General features: G+C 35.4%; 1 protein-coding gene across 2 annotated transcripts in view; it reads right to left on the reverse strand.

The window, feature by feature from the left end:
• Positions 1–1,035: 1,035 nt before the first annotated feature.
• Positions 1,036–22,609, reverse strand: part of LOC127075601 (peroxidase E5) — a 94,414-nt gene continuing 72,840 nt past the window's right edge. The window contains exons 1-4 of one of the 2 annotated variants that reach the window (XM_051017056.1): positions 2,308–2,584; positions 2,026–2,217; positions 1,777–1,942; positions 1,036–1,677 (exon numbers count right to left, since the gene is read on the reverse strand). In XM_051017056.1, the coding sequence (XP_050873013.1) occupies positions 1,184–1,677; positions 1,777–1,942; positions 2,026–2,217; positions 2,308–2,529 (1,074 nt within the window). In that variant the 5' untranslated portion in view covers positions 2,530–2,584 and the 3' untranslated portion in view covers positions 1,036–1,183. Of the gene's footprint in view, positions 1,678–1,776; positions 1,943–2,025; positions 2,218–2,307; positions 2,585–22,609 lie in introns of those variants that run through there. The other variant, XM_051017063.1, reaches the window with a different exon arrangement.

Below are 22,609 nucleotides of genomic sequence, written 5' to 3' on the forward strand. Positions count from 1 at the left end.
AAATATTATTCTCCATCCCCATCCACACATATCCCCATGGAGAATCGGAAATCCACGGAGAACGAGTCTTAAAAAAATTTCTATATTTTTCGATAAGAACTATGACACTAGTATTTCGTTGCTTTTCTCTTTTCAAAAAAGATATATTTTTCCTTTTTAAAAAAATACATCTTGTATAAATAACAAAAAAAAAACAAAGACACTTGTAGTTATGAAAGCATAACTACTGATTTACTAATTGAATGAAAAACAGGTTACTAATTGAATGAAAAACATATTACTAATTGAAGTATAGTAAAGTCGAAGAGTAATTACCATAGAGGAGGCAAAGAGAATTGAGAAAAAAAGAATAAGAGAATGTCTACAGTGTATCTAATTGATGCACTTTTATAAGGTTGGGTACTTGGGTAGTGAAATAATGCATTATACAATTAAACAAAAAAAATAAAAAAAATGATTCATTGATAACTCCTTATTATATAATGCAAAATTATATAATATATAATATATTATATATAAAAGTTAAATAATATGGTCGGGATCAAGGAATCCACGGCGCATGTGGTACTTTCCCAATCCCCACCTTGAAGTGTCATCGGGGAATCTGCGGGGCAAATGATACTTTCCCAATCCCCACCCTGAAGTGTCATCGGGAGAACTTTTTCCTCCATCCCTGTCCTCACGAAAAAAAATTCACCGACTTCGGAGCTCCACACAAATAATCTCCCCAGAAATTTCCATTAACAAATGCAAATTGATATCCCTATGCATGATGATGCATTTACATTTATGGCTCTATCTCATTTTTATTTTTAATAATAATATTTAATTTTGATATTTTTTTCTTACTAAATGTGTTTGGTCATAGAAGCCACATGTTTAATGTAAACTTTACCAACACCACTCTCCCTCAAGTCAAATTTGATTAGCATTTGTCTCACTGTTTTACCTAATCTTAGACTATTATTTTCAATAAGTAATATATTATCGTGCTAATCATATCTTTACTTTCTATCAATCCTAAGGAACAAGAGCTTGTAATAGAGAGAGTGGATATTATTGAAAACATTACATAAAAGAAGATTATCTTACACGCACAAGGCACATAACACAAAGCTTATGGCACAAAAGTACCTAGCTATGATCACTTCTTTATTTCAACTAAAGTAACCCTCAAAAACACTTACATGGAACTAACCACACCCCCCTCAAATGATTCTGTAGAGGTCACGGCAGTAATATCCAACTCAGATGATTTCTTCTTTGTATTAACAAAATTGCATTGTTTTCTAATTTCACCTTTCTTTCCCGTAAGCACACCAATATTTCCCATTTTAATCATCGAAGTCGCAAAATTCTGAAAGAAAGCATTTTGGTTATTGGCAAAATTGTTGACAATGCCAATAGTATCTGCACCTGGTGTTGAGAACAATTCTTGATCACTTTGAAGCAAACCCTTTTTAACTTGAAGATTGTTGTAGTAGTTTTTGTCCAATATATCAGGAGTCGTTGGATCGAAATTGACACGGTTATCTCCGGCCCCGTTTTGAGGACACTGTTTTTGTAATACTTTTAAGTAAGTTGGATCAAGAGTTGGATCAGGTTTTCCAGTGTTGTTGAAGTTGAATAATCGGTCAGAGAATAAAAAGCAACGTGATCTTCCAAATGAATGTGCACCTGAAATTATCATATATTATAGGTGTTGTAACAAAGATTGCGGTTGTCGTGGTGTAGATCACAATTTTTTCTTTATCATAAAAATAGTTATCGACATACCTGAGAGTGAAACTAGATCAAGTGTGGTGAGGCCTTGATCAGCAAAAGCAGATTTCAGTTCAGTTAAGCTGAAAGATGGACCTGGAAGGTTTTGATTAGCCAGAGTTTGATTTGCCGTTAAACTATCTCTTCTTCCTAATGGAACCAACCAACCTGTACCTCCGGTCTGTGAACATAAATTTTTTAATAAAATCATTATAATTTTATGCGAAAATTCGTTTGTTGTTAGCTGAAAATAATTATATTTACCAAAACGGAAGATATTCCAGCAGAAAGTGTAAGAATATCAGCACAAGAAACTTTGTTTGGACAAGCACTTTCTACAGCTGTTTTAATCTGATTTATAACATCTAAACCTCTTAAGGATTTGATATTTGGAAAGGCTTCTTGTTCAGTCACAATAGTAGAAGTTTTGTTCAACAAAACGGATGCATCACAACCCTGTATGAAACAGAAATAAGTTTTATTATAAAAATAACTTATATATAAAAGTTGTTACTTATCAGGAGAAATATATGTATGTGTACATACTTGAACAAAGCAGTCATGAAAGTGGAGCCTGATGAGACTAGCAGGCATTCGGGGGTCGTTCTTAGCAACTTTGGATAAGACTTGAGATACTATAGCCTGCAACTGGGGGCAAGTTTGACTGTAAAAATTAGGGTCAAGTTGTGCATCTGAGGAGAAAGTTAATCCTCCAAACAGAACTGTTAAACAGCAGAGAGCTGTGGCTATGAGACGAAGGGAGTTCATATTTTCCCCACTGATATTAGAGCTATATGTGATTGAGTATGCAGAAAATGTGGCTTTATTTATAGGCTCATGACATGTCTATGAGCGGCTTGTGGTTGCCATGTGAATAATACTAATGTTATATTACATCGATATATTTAAGACACACTTGTAAATTAGTAATCACTTTTTCTATTATCTATATATCAAGTACTCAAAATATAATTAATAAATCACTGCTTTTTAAACTTTACAACTTTTTTCTTTTTTTACTTTAAATTAAAATTACTTTGGAAGGTGAGTGGGATTTCAAACCTGTCTAGTGCATTTAAACAAAAATACCATCTATAAAGTAGCCAAAATAAAGGCACCTAATCCATTATCATTCAGTATAATATAAAAAATAGTGATAGTGAATTATACTTGTTTGCTTATAAGTAGCTTCACATTACCATGAGTATTTTTGTTTTGTCAATGTAACCTAAAAAAAATTAATAATAATAATAATAATAATAATAATAATAATAATAATAATAATAATAATAATAATAATAATAATAATAAGGCGTAATCAATTTATTTTTGTTTTTTTATCTTTCACTTGGGATCTATTTTAATTTTTTAACTTTTAAAAAATAGTTTGATCATTTATCTCTTCATAGCGTGCCACATTGGTTATTTATGTTAAATTTGCTAGTCAAAGTCAAATTAAATACCCACATTTGAAACACATGGTGTTGATGTGGAGATTAGTCATTGATGTAGAGATTAAGTAGCTGATGTGAAGATAAACTTAAGATAAAATGGAATGGCTAAGTAAAATTTGTTACAACTCAACCATTTTCGTTCTAACAAAACCCTAGCAGACAAAAGAAGGCGAATTCGAAGGAGACAACGATTAAAGAAGAAATCATAATCGAAGGAGACAAGGAGTGAATGTGATTTTGTAATCAAAGGAGACAGGGAGTGTAGGAGAAATAGAAGGTGGTTAAACCGTTATCTAGAAAACACGAGTGTGTAAATGTCATTGAAGAATCATTGCTGACAACAGTTAGTATCCGTTTTCTTTGTTATTTGTTTCAGATTTTACGGTTTTATCTTTTCCTAGTGTTAGGATTTTAAGGTTTCAATGTTATTTGGTGTTCATGTAAAAATGAACCTTCACTACTACAAATAATACATTTCATGACAAAGTTTTTACCTTACCTAACAAAAAATCGAGGTATTATGCCAAGATGCGCCATGTTTTAAAAAAAAACCACATATTCCCTCGGTTTCTGAATATAACCGAGGGGGAAAATATTTCATGACATGCTTCGAATTCCAGCAAATGATATTTATGTTTTTATTTCTTTAAAAGTGGTGTCTTTCTTTTTCTTTTGTTTTTATTTGTAAATTAATTATCTATTCCTTCAGTTTCTATAATAATCGAGATATTAGATAATCAAATTTTACTATAAAAATACCTGTTATTCAGATTTTACCCTAAACCTAACTTATATGTAGCCGCTCCAAACTCGTACGCATCATATTTTATATGGATTACAACACAGAAAAAATCTTCAATGTTATGTGTTGTATGTTGTTTTTCTATCTTGAACAAAGCATGTTTTCTCCTCTTGCAATCTATCTAACATTATGGTGTTGATGTTGTTGTTGTATTTTTGGAATAACCTTCCTATGTTGTCAATCAAAGAAAGTACTCTAGCATTTGATCTTCAGTGGCAGTGATGATGATGAATCAAATTCAAAATTTTATATATTTTTACTTTAATATTCTATGTAAACAATGTAATATTGTGTGTAAACAATGTAATATTATGTATAAACAATGTAGTTTGTAAACAAATTAATTTATTAATATTCATTGTAAACAATGTAATGAGTATTTTATAAAAAATATTTTTCCCCTCGATTTTGGTCGTAAACCGAGAGGTATGTGGCGTTAGTTTTAAAAATATAAAAAAGTTATTGTTAGGGATCAAACCAATGACGATTTTAACTATTCCCTCGGTTCTAAAGTCGAGGGGGTTGGTGGCAATTTATCATGATGTCCTTCGTTACCTCGTCTATGTATTAGAGACATATGTTGGTAATACACGTGTGACGAATGTTGATGTAAGCTCAGATGACAGTGAGGGTGAGAGTTTTAATTATGATAGTGCTTTGAAAATTGCTTTTTATGACTCATATGAGATTGATGATTATCTGGAAGATGAAATTGGTAATCTAATTAACTATGACAATTCTCAAGAGGGAACTAGCACAAAAATAAACATAAATTGGAAGAATATAAGGAAGAATCTAAGGGGAGTGAAAATGTGAGTGAAGAGTTGGAAAGTGGGTGTGAAAGTGAAGGGAGTAGTGGAGCAACCAAGAAGAAGTATCCAATGTCCAAGTTGCAGAAAGACATGGAAAATTATAAATGGGAGTTAGGAACATATTTTAGTACCAAAAATGAGTTTAAGGAAGTAATACCAACATATGTTGTCCAATCTGGTGAACCTCAAGTTCACAAAAAATGACAAAAAAAAGGTTAGGGTTAGATGTAAAGAGGGTTGGAGACTTAGAAAAGTAATTAACAACCATACTTGTAGTAGAGATTATAATATCAAGATGATGATTATAAAATAGTTAAGTAAGAAGATTTAAAATTCCTTAAAAAATAATCTTAGAATGAAGATTAAGGATATAAATAAAAAGGCACAAGGGAAATGGAATGTAAAGGCCAACACGACAAAGGCATTTAGGGAAAGAATTGTAACTAGTGACATGGTTCATGGTTCATTCCTAGAGGATTACACGAGAATTTATGGCTATTGTCATGAAATCCTAAGAACTTATTATGGGTCAACAGTCAATTTAAATGTCCAACCCCATGTAAGAAGGAATTGATGATAGAAGTCCCAATTTCCTAAAATTGTGCATATGTTATGTTACGAGTAAGAAGAGTTTCAAGTTGTGTAGGCGTGCCATTGGTATTGATGGATGCTTTTTAAAAGTATTTTTATGGAGGATAGATTTTGGAAACAAGTGGTAGAGATCCTAATGATCAGATGCTACCGATAAATTTTACTATGTTGGAGGGGAAAACAAAAGATAGTTGCACATGGTTTTTGGAGCTTCTAATTTATGATCTTAGAGGTAGGAATGAATGTCTTTCCTACACATTCATTTATGATCAACAAAAGGTATGTTATATTTGTGTTAAGTTTTCATGTCTTTTATTTATGTTATATTTGTGTTATGTTACTACCTAATGTTTGTATTACATGGTCTATTATTTGGAATGGATGAGCTACTACCTAATGTTGAGCAAAGATTTTGTATGAGGCACTTGTATAACAACTTTAGGAATAAGTATCCTAAAAAGTTGTTGAATGAAATTATATGGAAGGCTGCCAAATCAACTTATCCACAAGCATGAAAAAGATAAATGAAGGGAATAAGAATGGTCAATAAAGAGTATTTTAAACATATGATGAAGACACCACCTAGATTTTGGAGTAAATCATATTTTAGGACACAATTAAAATGTGACTCTGCTCTTAACAACATGTCTGGGGCATTTAATATTGTTATCATTGAATCAAGGGTTAGACCATTGGTGACTCTTCCAGAAGAAATCAGAACCTACCTTATGGAGAATTTGGCAGGTAATAGAATGTGATTTCCATACTTAAGTGATGGGGATGTTTTACCCAATAATAAGAAGAAAGTTTAGAAAACCAACATATACACTAACTTATAGATTGCAAGGTAAATGTATAATGCTTTTTGTTCATTAGTAAATTTTGATACATTAGAATGTCAAACTGATTCAGATCAATGTGTTATGGGATGTTAGTTGAACACATTTTTTAGGTTAGGCACATTGGAAATCCAACAATAAAGTTTTTTGTCATCTAGAAAGAATATATGTGCTCTTTCATAAAATAGGAACGCACATGCCTTCCATTTGTTCATGCAATATTATCCATGAATAGTGGGAATCTCAGAGTAGATGACTACATCCCATAATATTACAAGAAATTACGGTATCACGCAATCTACAATCTTGTGATTTATCCTATCAATGGCTTAAATCCGTGGGTCAGGATAGAATATCTAGATGTTAAACCACCAAAGTACACAAAAATGCTAGGAAGACTAAGGAAGAGGAGGAATCTTGAGCAAGGAGAAATTAATGGCTCATATCGTAAAATGAGAAGAATCTGGTTGATTGTTAGGTGTAGTAGGTGCAAGCAGACATGTCACAATAAGTCTACTTGTAAGATAACACCAACTACTCAACCAGTTTAAGACAGTCAAGCTAGGGCTAATGAACAAACTCATGGTAGTGCTAGTGATAGTCAACAAACTCAATAAGCTAGTCAACCTACACCTATAACTCAGGCAAGTCAAGTTTGTCAGACATCTCAGCCAATCAAGGGAGGCCAAAGAAGTTGACTGTTAGGAAGGTATCATCATCTGGTGTTACCCAAGGTCTAACAACCAGAATAAGTTCAGTAAAGAATGCAATTGGTTCAACAACAAGCTAGACTGCTCCAACAAAGAGGACCGCACCAAAAAAGAAGATAATGTAGTTTATTTGTGATATTTGTTGGATGTTTAATGTTTACTTCTTTTGTATGTCTATTTGAACAAGCATAGTTCCTTTTGTATGTCTGTTTGAACAAGGTGGTATTTTACACAACCGAATCTTTGTTGAATTTTAATGAATGGTTATGAACAAAATAATTATGGTATATACAAAACGGCTACATTAAACATACAAATACAAACTCTAGTATACAACATTGTCTAAACTCCGGTATACAACCTGGTGTAGACTCTGGTATACAACATGGTGTAAACTCTGGTATACAACATGGTAAACTGATACATAGTGATGAAAATACTAGTACATACTAAATTTTTTTGGTACATTCAACTTAAAAAATGAAAAATTCAACTTAAAAATCGGTACATAAATTTGGATTCAACATAACTTTCATTTGGATTCAACATAATTCCATTGAAAACAAATATTGATACAAAACAAGTACTAATGCAACATAATTTTCATATGAATTTAACATAATTTTGGTATAAAATAAAACTAATACATAAATTCCATTTGAATTCAACATAATTCCATTGGAAAACAAGTCCTGCTACGTAATTCTATTTGCATTCAACTTATAATTCCATTGTATTGATTCATAATTACATTTAAAACATCTTGACTATTAAAACGATGAAAACAAGAAACAACAATATCTTCCAAAATTTCTTCCACTTCATAATGTTCTTCATATCAACTTCAAGTTCCAACAAATCTTGTTTTTGTTCCTCAACTGCGACATTGAGTTTTTCAAGGTTATCCATATGCTCCTCATTTTCTTTTGTTAATTTTTCCAACCTCCATTTTTTCTTCATCATAAATTGGTCCTTCTCATCTTCCACTTCTTCATAAAATCAATCAAAGAACTCATACCAAATTTGTGTAGAGTCATGTTTAGGTTAAGATTCCAAACAAAAATGTTTAACCAACTATAGTTTCCTATAATTTTTCGATAATGATGAATAAGTATGAAATCTTACCTTAAAATATGGACATTCCCCATAATTGCTTGTCATTGTTGTTAACGGTTGTTGCCCTGCGAAGAATATTAATGTCTCTACAACAACAAATTGGTCTCCATCGAATATTGAAACTTCTGTAAACCTTAGAATTAATACTCTCAAGACTCTTCCCTTTTCCTATGGATGAACAACACCTATAACTCATTTTTACAAGTTTTGCGATTTCAGGGTGGTAATTGGCATAAGAGAAAGCAATTGTGATAACTCAAGGAGATTTATGCCCTAATTTCATTTAGGATTCAAAGGATAGAAGAAATGGAAACAAACATCGAAAAAACGAAGATGGTGATGAACAAATGCCAACAAGGATGTTACACAAGCAAAAATAGATACCTTTTCTTAAAACTAGACGAAAATGACTTATTTGACTCAATTTGAAGAGATAAATGATCAAACTGATCTTTTTAAAAATTAAATAATTAAAATAAACTCGAGTTAAAGATAATAATAATAATAATAATAATAATAATAATAATAATAATAATAATAATAATAATAATAATAATAATAGTTGTAGGCAGTGGCCCACTAGCACTTGAGTTATTTAAAAATAATAACATTCACATATTATTATTATACAATTCTTTTATACGTTTGAATGAACAAATTGAAGGGTAGTAAAAGATGATTTGTTGTTTTGGAAATATAATAGAACAGTTATGGTTATGTATCAAATAAAATGTCAATTTAGGTTGTATATAAAATTTAAGAAAAGATTAATTGAATAAATTTTAAAGATGAAATTAATATTATATTTTAAAATACTCTTATTAGTTAGCAGAATAATTTAGGGAAGAGAACCTCAATAATTAAATATATTATAGTTCAATGGATAAGTTTTAGTTAAATTAAATGGGATAAATTATACATTACATGTTTAATATCAATAGGCAACTCATCAATGTATTTTAATATACCATATCTTACTTTGTTCTAAGATAATTTTATAATTTTTTGCATTATTTTCATTGCTTTTAATATTTTTTGAAGTAAAGTTTAAATTGGCTTTGATTTTATTTATGTTGCTTATTTTTGAAATAAACTATAGTTTGATACCTTCTCGCTCATCAGGTTATAACATGAGCTACAAGAATCAGATTGATGTGTTCTAATCTAAATTGGAAAGTTGAGAGGATAAGCTATAAGTTTCGTGTTGAAGTCAAGAGCTGTTTCGAAATGCAGAAGGGTAGAATAATTTGTTTTATCTCCAAACTTAGTAAAATAACAAGTTTTGGACCGAATTTTATATTTCTCGGGTCGGATGCTATTAGGGCCTGATTTTCTTTATTATATATTTAAGCTAAACTCATAATAAAAAAACTAAACAAATTTTAGGAATTAGAGGGAGCGTTAGGATTGCATGGTCGACTAAACTTCAAGGTTAGTCTACTGTTTCAAAATTTCATCAATTGAGGTTATTATATTATCAGTTTTTATTCAATTCCTTTCAATCCCGTTTTGTGTATTCTTGTTTGCTTAATTCTAGTTGCATATAATATTTTTGATTAAATTTGATCGATAACTTCGCATGTTAACTTAGCTTATTAGTTAACTTTGTCCTATCTTCTATTAGAAGTAATTCATATTTATTAGCTGTACCATTTTCTTAGCCCCTAAATTTGTTAGAGGGTATTTTAGTATTTTATCCTATTCTAGTAACCCTAGTTTTAGCTTATAAATAGGGTGACAATCATTGTAACTTTTATCATGTTTTGTAGCCGTCATTCTTAATAGAATATTTCCATTCATTCTACCTTTGCACCAACAATTGGTATCTAGAGCTCCGGTTCGGATTCATTGGGAAACACGGGAAACACGAGTGAACGTGAGGTCTTGTGTGTTTGATTTTGATTCTTAGATTCGTGTTGAATCTTGAACAAAATCTGATCAGAATTTTAATTCTGTGGGTTGGGAAACACTGTGTGAGAAATCTGAGTGTACTGTGCAAGGTAGAAAGATGAACGGAAACGACAACATGAACACCAAACTTCCAGTATTTGACGGTAAAAACTGGAATCGTTGGATGATCCAAATGCGTGTACTGTTCGGTGCTCAAGATGTTCTAGATCTTGTCACTGATGGTTATGTTCCGGTAGCAGCAGATGCGACGGATGAACAGAAAAACGCGCAGAAGGAAGTAAGGAAGAAGGATCAGAAAGCATTGTTCTTCATTCATCAATGTGTTGATGTAAATGTGTTTGAGAAGATTGCAGATTCAACGACAGCAAAGGCTGCGTGGGACACACTGGTTAGATGTTATGGTGGTGACGCATCAGTGAAGAAGGTGAAGCTTCAGTCCTTGAGAAAGCAATATGAGAATCTCAACATGAAGAATAATGAGAAAGTTTCTGAATACATCTCCAGAGTGATTCTGATCACTAATTGTTGGTGTAAGCCCTAGAGGCCAATACTTTTTGGTACTTGTATCGAATTATTTATTAATAATAAAAGGCATTCTCTTTATTATGGTTGATTAATAAAGTCCTTGGAATAGATAGTCCGTTTAATGTATTAAGTGTGACTTAATCATGAGAACACATTAAACATAAGGACACTATTCCTAAAGTATCCGTAGTCGAGCTTTAGTATGAAGTGGGATAACATTAAAGCATTAAGACTATTATGTTTGTAGACTGATGATCACATCTCATGGATCATGGATAAAGAGTTATCAAGTCTTAAACATAGGTATGGATATTAGGAGTAATATTTATACCGGATTGACCCGCTATGAGAATACTATATAGAAAGTTATGCAAGGTGTCATAAGTTATTCTTATGGTGATAATAGTGTATTCCACTCTTCGACCTGAAACCACTATGGATCCTAGATGTAGAGTCGAGTGCTTTATTGCTGATCCAACGTTGTCCGTAACTGGATAACCATAAAGACAGTTGATGGGTACTCCACAAAGCATGCTGAGGGACATGAGTGACCTAGATGGAATTTGCCCATCCTGCATAACAGGATAAATGTCTATGGGCCCAATATTGAACTGGACAAGGATGACACGGTCTATGCCTTGTGTTCAATATAGACATAAGGGTGTCATACCCCAAAATTTGCCCATTAATATTTCAAGACATTTTTCAGGGCACTCCGACTCATTTTTATGACACTGATCTTAAAGGAACAAAGGCCCAGCTCACGAGTGGCCCAATCCAGAAAATGGCCCAAACTGGCCTGCTCGCTAGGCGAGCAAATCCTTCGCCTAGCGAACGTTCGCTGCACGCTCGCCTAGCGAACGTTCGCTACACGCTCGCCTAGCGAAGCTGGCAGACATCAGAATTTTCGGGCTTCATTCTGAGCCCATTAGGTCACAACAAGAGCATTATAAATAGCCAAGCTTCAGTCACGAAAAGGGATAGGGAAAGACGGACGGAAACCCTGGCACAGAAACCCTGGAGGCTACTTTAGAGAGTTCCGAGTGAAGAAACCCTGAAGGCCGCTCCTCCGCTCCGAAGCTACCGCCGCCCAACTCCATCCGATGCCAAAAGCGATAAGTCTCTTCAACATAGCAACTTAGTTGCAAGCAGGTTTGCGCGTCACTATTGTTTTATACTTTTAATCGGTAATCTCTATATACATAAAGCATCATGATTGAAGTTTCGAATATGTAATTGGATTTCACATGCGAATTTAAATATGCTTGAATATCATGAATGTTTGTCCATGCTATTCCTGTAATCAAGTGCCATACAAGTTCAGGTTTCCGGAGGTCATGCTGCTGTCAAACTCCAAACCCGTGGCCGCTCGCTAGCATATCGCTAAGCGAGCCTGTAGCGAGCATTCGCCGAGCCTTCGCCAGGCGAAGCAGAGGCGAACGGGACAGTGGCTACTTTGTTTCTTTTCTATTATGCCTTATGTCTATCTAACCAAGATTTATTATAATTCTGCATCATTTGGCCTGAGATTATGACTGTTGTGTTGTAGTGCAATTTTCAATTGTACTTTACTTTGATGCTCTAACCCGTGTGTTGAATTGTGCAAAGGTTTACATATTCCCGAGGAAACGGCCGGCTAGGTATCCCACTTTATGTGTGGGAGATCCTTATGGAGATTCACCCTGAATTACTCAATTGATTTTAATGTATTCATTTCATGGCGAAGATCCACCCTAATGGCTTAATTGATCTTAATGTATTGATTTTAATATGGACCTAATTACCTACTTGATTACGGTTACCTAATTAATTGTAAAACTTTGCCTTTAAATAAGTGATCTCGGACCTCTCTTTGTTACCCTACGATTATGGTATTACGGTCATGTCCCGCGAATGTGGGGATGCACTTAGCAAAGACCCTTCGGTTAAATCATCATAGTCCCTCGAATGTTGCCTTTGTCCCTCGATGACCCTTCGGTGTAGCCTACGATTAAATGATGATAGTCCCTTCGAATGCTAAGGTATCCTCACAACTGTTGCCTTCAATGACCAATCGATGACCCTATGATGACCCTTTTACATCCAAAGGATAAAACTACTTACTTCTCAATAGTAAGGACAGTTTTACCCTCATAAGGATAGGAAATGCCCGGAAAGACCTCGGACAGGTATAACCCTTAATTGCTCATTCATAACCTAAGATACTTTTCACACTTCACACTTTTCCAAATATCTTTTAGAAAATCACCACTTAGCATACATCCGTACCAGGATCATTGCCGAGTTATATTTTTCTAAACTATTTTCAAAACTAAACGAGATAACCACTTTGTATACATTCATTCAAGAATCATTACAAAGTTAAATTCTCCTTTTCAAAACATTTCCTACACATCTCTCAACCACTTTTTCAAACTAGAAAAACATAAATGATTGAGCAATTAAGAGCCCATGGATAACCATGGATACAAAGGGTGCTAACACCTTCCCTTTGTATAATGTACCTCCCGAACCCAAAATCTAAATTAAGGTCTTTCCTGTTCTTTTCCACCTTTCCTAATTGGATAAAAGAAAAGTCGGTGGCGACTCTTGCTAACCGCGACATTGCGATTAAAAAACACAAAAAGTCAGTTCACCGTATGACAAAGGGCAAAAGGGTAATTATACACATAAGTATTATCATAGAAGGAATTGTCAGATCACATGACATTTTCGTGTCTTGGGTAGCAGTGATGTGTTGCTAGATACCGCTCACTGTTTATTATGTTAAATGCGTGATTTAATATAATTACCAACGTCACGAAAACCTACAGGGTCACACACAAAGGACGGATTGATGAGAGATAGAGTAACTAAGGAATACCGTAAGGTACGGTGCCCTTAAGTGAGTTATAGAGCATCGTAAGGTACGATGTACTTGAGTAGAATACGAAATATGGTAAGGTACCATGAGCTTAAGTGATTTTGGGCATGTTATAAGATATGGGCCAAAATACACTTAAGTGGGCTTTTAGCTTGAAGCCCACACAAGTGGTTCTATAAATAGAACCCTTGTGCAGAAGCAAAAATTTGCGGTTGCATTATTTTCGTTTTCTATCACTCTCTCTCTCTCTCTCACTCAAAGCCTTCATTCGTACCAGCTAGCACTGAGATTGAAGAAACCCGTTCGTGTGGACTGAGTAGAGACGTTGTCATCGTTCAACGTTCGTGATCGCTTCGTGGATTTGCATCAAAGGTTTTGATCGTCACAAGAGATCTGCACCAAATGTTTCAACCGTCACAAGAGGTAAATATTCTATCACTGATCATGACCATTCGTAAGGATCTCTAAAGGAGAAATTTTTATTTCCGCTGCGTTTTGGACCGCAATTCTCCTTCACTAATGAGATGAAAGCGTGTGGAGAAAATCTTTCTGAAGAAACAATCATGGAGAAGGTATTGAGATCCCTTACCTCTCAATTTGATTACATTGTGGTAGCAATAGAACATTCCAAAGATCTGAGCACCATGAGAATTGAAGAGCTGCAGAGCAGTCTAGAAGCGCAAGAGTTGCGTTTGACTGAGAGAACTTCTGAAAGGGAAGTAGAGCAGCAGGCTCTGAAAGCAACTTCTGATAGGAGGTATCAGAAGCAGTCAGAAGCCAGGAGAAGATCTGATGGTGGTCAGAAGTCAGAAAGCTTAACCTCTGATAGACAAAAGAATACTCAGAAGGGAAAAGAGAAGTATGACAAGAAGAAGATCCAATGTTACTGTTGTAAGAAGTTTGGTCACTTTGCTAGAGACTGTTGGTCAAACAAGGAGAGAAAATCAGAAGAAGCAAATATAGCCAGAAGTTCTGACACTACGCCAAAAACTGGAATAGATAGCGCCCCTTAGAGGGCGCTTTATTACAAAAGCGCACTCTAAAGTGAAGAGAAAAAATAAGGAGCATACTATTGGAATAGACAGCGCACTTTAGAGGGCGCTTTTGTAACAAAGCGCACTCTAAAGTGAAGCGAAAAAATAATGAGGAAATGGAGGGACACCAATAGAGGACGCTTTATTGAAAGCGCCCTCTAAGGGTAACCTTAGAGGGCGCTTTTAAAAAAGCGCTCTCTATGTCCATGTACATTTCCAGTTTATAAGGCACTTTTGGAAAGCCTTAGAGAGCGCTTTTAGAAGCGCCCTCTTAGGCCCCCTTTAGAGGGCGCTTCTGTAACAAAGCGCCCTCTAAAGTGAAGCCAAAAAAAAATAATGAGGAAATGGAGGGACAACAATAGAGGGCGCTTTGGTGAAAGCGCCCTCTAAGGTTACCCTTAGAGGGCGCTTTTAAAAAAGCGCTCTCTAAGTCCATGTACATTTCCAGTTTAGAAGGCGCTTTTGGAAAGCCTTAGAGAGCGCTTTCAGAAGCGCCCTCTTAGGCCCCCTTTAGAGGGCGCTTTTTTTACAAAAGCGCCCTCTAAGGTCCCCTTTAGTAAACATTAAAATTATAACATATACTGCATGTCTCTTTATTTTCCCTCTCTATAAGCTATTTCGTTTACGTAACTGGGTTTTCTCTCTACTGCGATTACTCTCGTCCTCCGTTCGTTCTCCCTCCCTCACCGTCATCGTCGCCGTCGCCTTTTTCTGCTGCTGCGTTCACGTTCACGTCCACCGTCACTGTTCACTTTCTTCTCCATCGTTACCGTCACCTTGAAGGTATTTCTCTTCTCCATCGTTACCGTTCACTTTCTTCATGTGTTTGATTAGGGCATTTTCTAAACTTAGTTTTACATTTTTTGCATTATGTTGATTAATGTTGTTTAGGGCAAACTGAGTTTTTTATTTCTGATTGAAAACTGATATCATTTGAAGTGTGTTTGAGCTTGTGCTTGGAAGTTTGATGATTATGGATGCAAGTTTGTTCATGTTCCAAACACCATAAGTTTGCATTGGTCTTTTGCATGCAGTAGGTGTGTGTGAGTTTGTATTCAATAATGATAAAAAAAAAAAAGAGTTTAGATTGTTGTAACATGAGAGAAATGGAAGGTATATGAATGTGTTCATGTATTGAATCATTGTCTTACTTGGGTCTTATTGAATCATTTCTATATTACAGATAAAATGGCTAACCAAGACGATACCCATGACGCGAATGGATCACGTAACAATGTTGAAAAAGAAATCAAACGAGGATTGACTGTTATGAAGTCAATCATTCGTGCAAGAGACAAGGGTGTAAAATTTGAAGTACATTGGAGTGCTGAAGACCAACTAATTGAGCCTAACGGTTCAATGTTGGCAAGTTACATTGGTTTCCTTGTTCGACAACATATTCCGATTACATGTGATAATTGGAGAAGTCCGGACTTGAAGGTTGGCAAAGAAAAAATATGGTCGGAGATACAGGTACTTACCATATATTGTTATATGTTTTTTTTGTTGACTATTTGTTGACCATATATTGTTATAATATTACTTTATAATAACACACTCCATGTGTATGTTTTTTAGAGATCCTTTCACATCGATGAAAGCCGGCAAAAATATTGTATTCAATTGGCCGGAAAAAGACTCCGAGGATTTCGATCCTTTTTGTCCAACAAATTTCTCAAGGATGAGGAAGGAAAATTTGTTGAAGCAAAACGGCCAATGAAGTATGCCGAGATTATTTCAGCCGATGAATGGATTAACTTTGTCGCCAAACGAAGAAACGAAAAATTCCATGTAATGTCTATTAATTATGGTATTATACAATTGTTAAGTTACTTGGTTCTAATATGCCTTAAACTTTTTTATCCAGGAAGTAAGCGACATAAATCGGAAAAGGGCATCAAAACCCGCGTATCCGTACAAAAAAGGGCGTACGGGATATGCACGGTTACAACAAAGAATTGTGAGTATATTCAAATGCTATGAGCTTATACATTGTCACAATATGTTATAATTGATGATCTTATAATCTAATTCAATGTGTAGCTAGCCGAGGAGAAAAGTGACGCAACATCTCTTCCGGAGCACGTATTATGGAAGGCTGCTCGGGTTGGGAAGGATGGGGCTGTCGTTGAAGCGGTCCAAACTGTTTATGACGAATGTGTAAGTATATGTAACATTATTTCTTTAATTATATCGAAAATTTTGTTAGACATATAATTCATTTTTAATCTCCTCTAATAATATTTCAGGAGACTTTATCCCAAACCTTACCTTCAACCGAGGTCCAGGATTGCAGGAGCGTACTTAGTCGAGTACTAAATGTTCCTGAGTATTCCGGTCGTGTGAGGGGTAAGGGTTTTGGTGTGACTCCGTCGTCATTTTATAAAAAACCAAAAACAAAAAATCCTACCAACAAAGAGGTGATGGAGACCTTGGCGGAGTTAAGGGCACAAGTACTCCAACTGCAAAACGAGAATGCAAGGTATAGAGAGGAAAGGTGCGCCTCCGAGGCAAAAGATACTAGTGACCGAGCTAGTATCAATTGTCAACCGAAATTTCCCGAGGTAATTATATATGTTATTATGAAATTAAAATAACACTTTTTTACTTGACACATATACACGTTAACAATAACATTTATTATTGGTTTAGGGCATTTCACCTTGTCAGCTGTATCTATCGTCACCAACTTATCGCATGGTTGACAAGGGAAAAGTGCACAACACTTCGGGTGAATTACTTCACCATAATCCCCTCCCGGTGGGATATATGAAAGTTTCGGTTGACCTTGTATTAGATACCGACGCGCTTCTACCATTACCTGACGTTGTTTCAGAGACAACGTTGATACGAGAAGCAGTCGGATCCTTTGTTGGATGGCCGTCAGATCTAATTTTCCCAAATGCCGAGGTATATATGTTCTAAATGATTATGAATCTTTAGTATTCACATTTCAATTCAGCTACAATTATGATATTTAATCAATCCTTATTACATGGTAATGTTAGACTCCTACAAGACCCACGCATAAAGCTGGTAAAGGGATTTCAAGACGCATCGAGTCAGTTGCATCTCTAAAAGAGGTACAAATATATATACCTATTGAATTATATACGCAACGATTCTGTTGCATCACAAAAAGTCATGATTTAATTTATATGAATTTTTAGGTTCCCGGTCGAAAGTTGAAAAAAGCTGGTAACGATATTCCTCCAACGACGTCCGGGACAAAATCTCAAATTATGATGCGTCTTGAGAAAATGGTGAATGAGTCCGATATTATGCACGGGGCCATTCGTAGTATAGATTTTGATGAAGGTGTTTTCGGAGCTGCTCATTTCGAAATAATTGCAAAGGAGGACATGCAACAACTTTTTGAACACGACGAATTGGGCATCGCTGTCATTCATACATACATATGGTACTCCGATCAATCTATAATTTACTTAGTTGAACAATTTATTTACACATTTCAATGAGTAGTCTAATGTTTATTATGTTTCTATTTAAGGTATATGTATGTAACATTGCTGCGGGGAACTGAATTGTGTAACCGTTTCAATTTTATTGTTGCTTCCCGTATCAACGCAACGTTAATAACGAAAAATCCAACATCCGTAAAGAATGATCTAGTCGATAGATTCATGGCGGCCGGCGATAATACTACACCCAGTTTGTATTTTTTACCGTTTAATTCTGGCAACGGGTTAGATTTTCTTTCTAATAATTTCATTCTAATCTATGTATATCTTTTACGTAGAAAATTTTCATTCATCTAAATTTTTGTTTTATTTTACAGTGGTCACTGGGTGTTGGTTGCTATGGATCTTTCGAGACTAATAGTGTATTATCTCGATTCGTTATCGGGTGATTGGAGTAAATATCCGAGTATGAAGAAGACGGTTGACGCGTAAGTGAAATTCCCCTAAATATTCGTGTGTATTTGTATATTTAATTATGTCTGTCAGATTGATCTCAATATACGTTTTTATTTTGTTAGGGCAATAATAAAATTTAGATCGAAAAAGAATTATCGCAATAGGAAGGACATTACCTGGATCAGAGTTCAGGTATATATTAAGTATCTTATTTTTGCTTATAATAGTGTTTGTTTTTTTGCTTATAATAGTGTTTGTAAGAAATTAACTATATATATATTGTTTGTTTTTCTGTGTAGTGTGTAACACCCCGATAAAATAAGATAATTATTTAATTTAAGTTAATATTATATTTATTAATTTAATTAAATAATTTAGAATATTATTGGATTTTATTATTGGAATATATAAGTTGGAATAAGAAAAAGAGTTTCATTTGGTAAAGAGGGTTTTCACGTGAAAACAAAGAAGCGGCAGAGAAGTGGAGAAAGGGCAAAGAGGAAGAGCAAGAGAACGAAGGTTGGAGAAGAGAAAAGCTTGAAGCTAAAGGATTGCCGGATTAACTCAGGTAAGGGGGGTTTATCGTCGTTTAATGGGTATTATGGGTTAACATGTAATGGGTAGTGATAAGCCGTTGATTTGACCCTAATTGGATTATGAATGTTGAAAAATTGTGATGAATAGATGATGTGAAAACTGTAATTGAATCTGTATTTGGGTTAGTTGTGATTTTCCGAACGTATAGCTTTTTACGGAGTCGGAATCGGAGGTCCGAAAGTCCTCCAACGGTGGAAAATGCGGAGAATTCTGCGTCCGTTTCGCTGTTAGCGCAGGGACAACTTTCTGTCTTGCGTTAACCGGTTAACCCAGGGCGTTAACCGGTTAACACTGTTTTGAATTATGGAAAAAATTGATGTCTGTCTTGCGTTAACCGGTTAACCCAGGGCGTTAACCGGTTAACACTGTTGAGTTTTGCCAGAAAGCGTGTTCTGTCCTGCGTTAACCGGTTAACCCAGGGCGTTAACCGGTTAACACTGTTGAGTTTTGCCAGAAAGCGTGTTATGTCCTGCGTTAACCGGTTAACCCAAGGCGTTAACCGGTTAACACTGTTGAAAAGTGGGAAAATTGGTATTTAAATGTTGTGTACATATTTGATGGTCTGGTTATCGAGTCTCAACCAACTCCAGTCGGAACCGAAGCCAGTTATCTCACTACTTTCTAATGGCCAGGATGAGTCAATTAGGGTTCTAAAGGTCTGGTTAATGCTTTTATGACACCACGCGAATGCCAAATATTTCCTCAACTAACATGAGGAACATCAGGACATCCAAAGTGCCACATTAACCGTAGCCATCATTTTGACCATTCCAGTATACGCCGGACAGTCGCGATGATCTCTTGCTACTTACCTAAGATACACTAGATCCGGGTGTAGGATCTTTCACTCAAGCATAACATACCCAAGCAATCCCTTAAAAATAAATCAGACAAATTGAATAAGTGATCTTGTTTTTAAGGTAACCTCTCTTTTTAAATATTCCCCAGCAGAGTCGCCAGTTCTGTCATACGGTGAACTGGACTTTTTGTGGTTTTAATCGCAATGTCGCGGTTAGCAAGAGTCGCCACCGACTTTTCTTTTATCCAATAAGGAAAGGTGGAAAAGAACAGGAAAGACCTTAATTTAGATTTTGGGTTCGGGAGGTACATTATACAAAGGGAAGGTGTTAGCACCCTTTGTATCCATGGTTATCCATGGGCTCTTAATTGCTCGATCACTTATATTATTTTTGTCTAAAAAAAGTGTTTGTGAATTGTTTGGAAAATTGTTTTGAAAAGAGAATTTAACTTTGTAATGATTCTTGTATGAATGTATACAAAGTGGTTATCTCGTTTAGTTTTGAAAATTGTTTAGAAAAATATAACTCGGTAATGATTCTAGTATGAATGTATACCAAGTGGTGATTTTCTAAAGGTATTTTGAAAGGTGTGAGGTGCGAAAAAGTGTTTTAAGTTGTGAGCCAGCAATTAAGAGTTATACCGACCCAAGGTCTTTACGGGCATTTCCTATCCTTATGAGGGTAAAACTGTCCTTATTATTGAGAAATAAGTAGTTTTATCCTTTGGATGTAAAAGGGTCATCGTAGGGTCATCGATTGGTCATTAAAGGCAACAGTTATGAGGATACCTTAGCATTCGAAGGGACTATCATCATTTAATCGTAGGCAACATCGGAGGGTCATCGAGGGACAAAATTGTATATTCGAAGGCAACATCCGAGGGACTATAATTTATTTTATGATGATTTAACCGAAGGGTCTTTGCTAAGGGTATCCCCACATTCGCGGGACATGACCGTAATATCGTAATCGTAAGGCAACAAAGAGAGGTCCAAGATCACTTATTCAAAGGCAAAGTTTTACAATTAATTAGGTGATTAGGAGGAATTCTCCCACATTAAAATTAATACATTAAAATTAATACATTAAAATTAATACATTAAAATTAATACATTAAAATTAATACATCAAAATTAATTAGGTAATTTAGGGTGAAAACTCCACAAGGGTATCCCACAAATAAAGTGGAATACCTAGCCAATAACCTTTTCCTGGGATATGTGAACCTTTTCGAAGCTAAAAAAGAAACATGTCAGAATACCAAATCAGGGTGCAATCGAAGATTACACCGGAAAAATATCGCAACAGTAAATAGGATAGGATGAATAATGCATGGCTATGATAAAAACATAAAAAAAACAGACTAGAAAAATCAGGTACTGTCTCGTTCGCCTCTGCCTCGCCTAGCGAAGGCCAGGCGAACGGCCACGGATTTTGAATTTTGAGAAAAACAGCCCCATGTTAGGAACCTTGAACTTTATGGCATTTTATCACAGGAACAGCATGGTCAAACATTCAGGGTATTCAGGCATATTTAAATTCACATACGAAAGCAAATTATATATCAACATTTAATCATGATGCATTATATGTGTAGATATGGCCAATTGAAAGTATAAACAATAGAGATATGCAAACCTGTTTGCCAATTCAAGGTTGAAGGGATTGACCACTTGTGGTATCGGAATGAGTTAGGCGGCGGGAATTGGGCGGCGATGGCTTCGGGGCGGATGAGCTGCCTTCAGGGTTTCTTTATTCTGAATTCTCCGGGTTGGCAGGGTTCCTATGCCAAAGTTTCTATCCGTCCTTCTCTGTTCTCTCTCTTTCTTTTTCCTCAAGGTTTTGTTCCAAGGAAACCTCAGAGTGTTTTGCTTCTCTTCCTTCTTTCTCCAGTGAATCTCCCAGTGTAAACTCTAAGTGTAACTCCAAGTCTGAAACTTCAGTATTTATAGACTAATTTTGTGGGTAATGGGCTTGGAATGAGGGAGACCCAAGTCCAAAATAATTTGTTATATTTTATTTATTTATTTATTTTAATTATTTAATTAATTAATTAATTAATTAATTAATTAATTAATTAATTTTTTTTTCTTTTTTTTTTTCTTTTTTTTCGTTTTTTTTTTTTTTTTCCAGGAAAAATGATGGGTAAATTTTAGGGTATGACAGCTGCCCCTGTTCAATATTCTTGAACCGAGAGAGTTAGGATGGCGTGTATGCCATTCGTGGTCTGGAGGTGGAAGATTATTGAACACTAGAATGCCCCAAAAATTTGCACTTGAGGATCGACAGTTGGTCTTGATGGAGATGGGCTTAAAGATGCCATCCAGGAGGTTTGATGACGAAAGCTTCAGATCGAGCCGTACATTAGGCCAATTTGAAGACATGGGTGCCACACTGGGTCGTACATTAGACCGAATAATGAGTCATCCATTAGGCTGCCGACTTCGCTAGGGAGTCGGAGTGTGTCATATGCTGTTGGGGATAAAGGATCAGAATGGACCATACGCTAGATCGTATCTGAGTTGAAGAGAGAGTCCTCCGTTAGGCTGAATCTGATGATGAAAGGGGTAGTCGTACACTAGACTACACTTCAGAAATGTACCGTACACTAGGTAGCATCTGAGTAGTTGAGGATCCGAATGGGTCGTACGTTAGACCGCATTGGAGTTGCTGGAGCTCAGAATGGATCGTACATTAAATCGAATCTGAGTTGCAGAATGAGCCGTCCAGTAGGCTGAATCTGATGGTAAAAGGGAGTAGTCGTACACTAGACTACACTTCAGAAATGTACCGTACACTAGGTAGCATCTGAGTAAGGGAGTAGCCGTATACTAGACTACCATTCAGAAATGTACCTGTCTGAAGGTAGCATCTGAGAAAGGGAGTAGCCGTATACTGGACTACCATCCAGAAATG

This window comes from Lathyrus oleraceus, chromosome 1, assembly GCF_024323335.1.
Source record: "Lathyrus oleraceus cultivar Zhongwan6 chromosome 1, CAAS_Psat_ZW6_1.0, whole genome shotgun sequence".
NCBI classification, from domain to species: domain Eukaryota; kingdom Viridiplantae; phylum Streptophyta; class Magnoliopsida; order Fabales; family Fabaceae; genus Lathyrus; species Lathyrus oleraceus.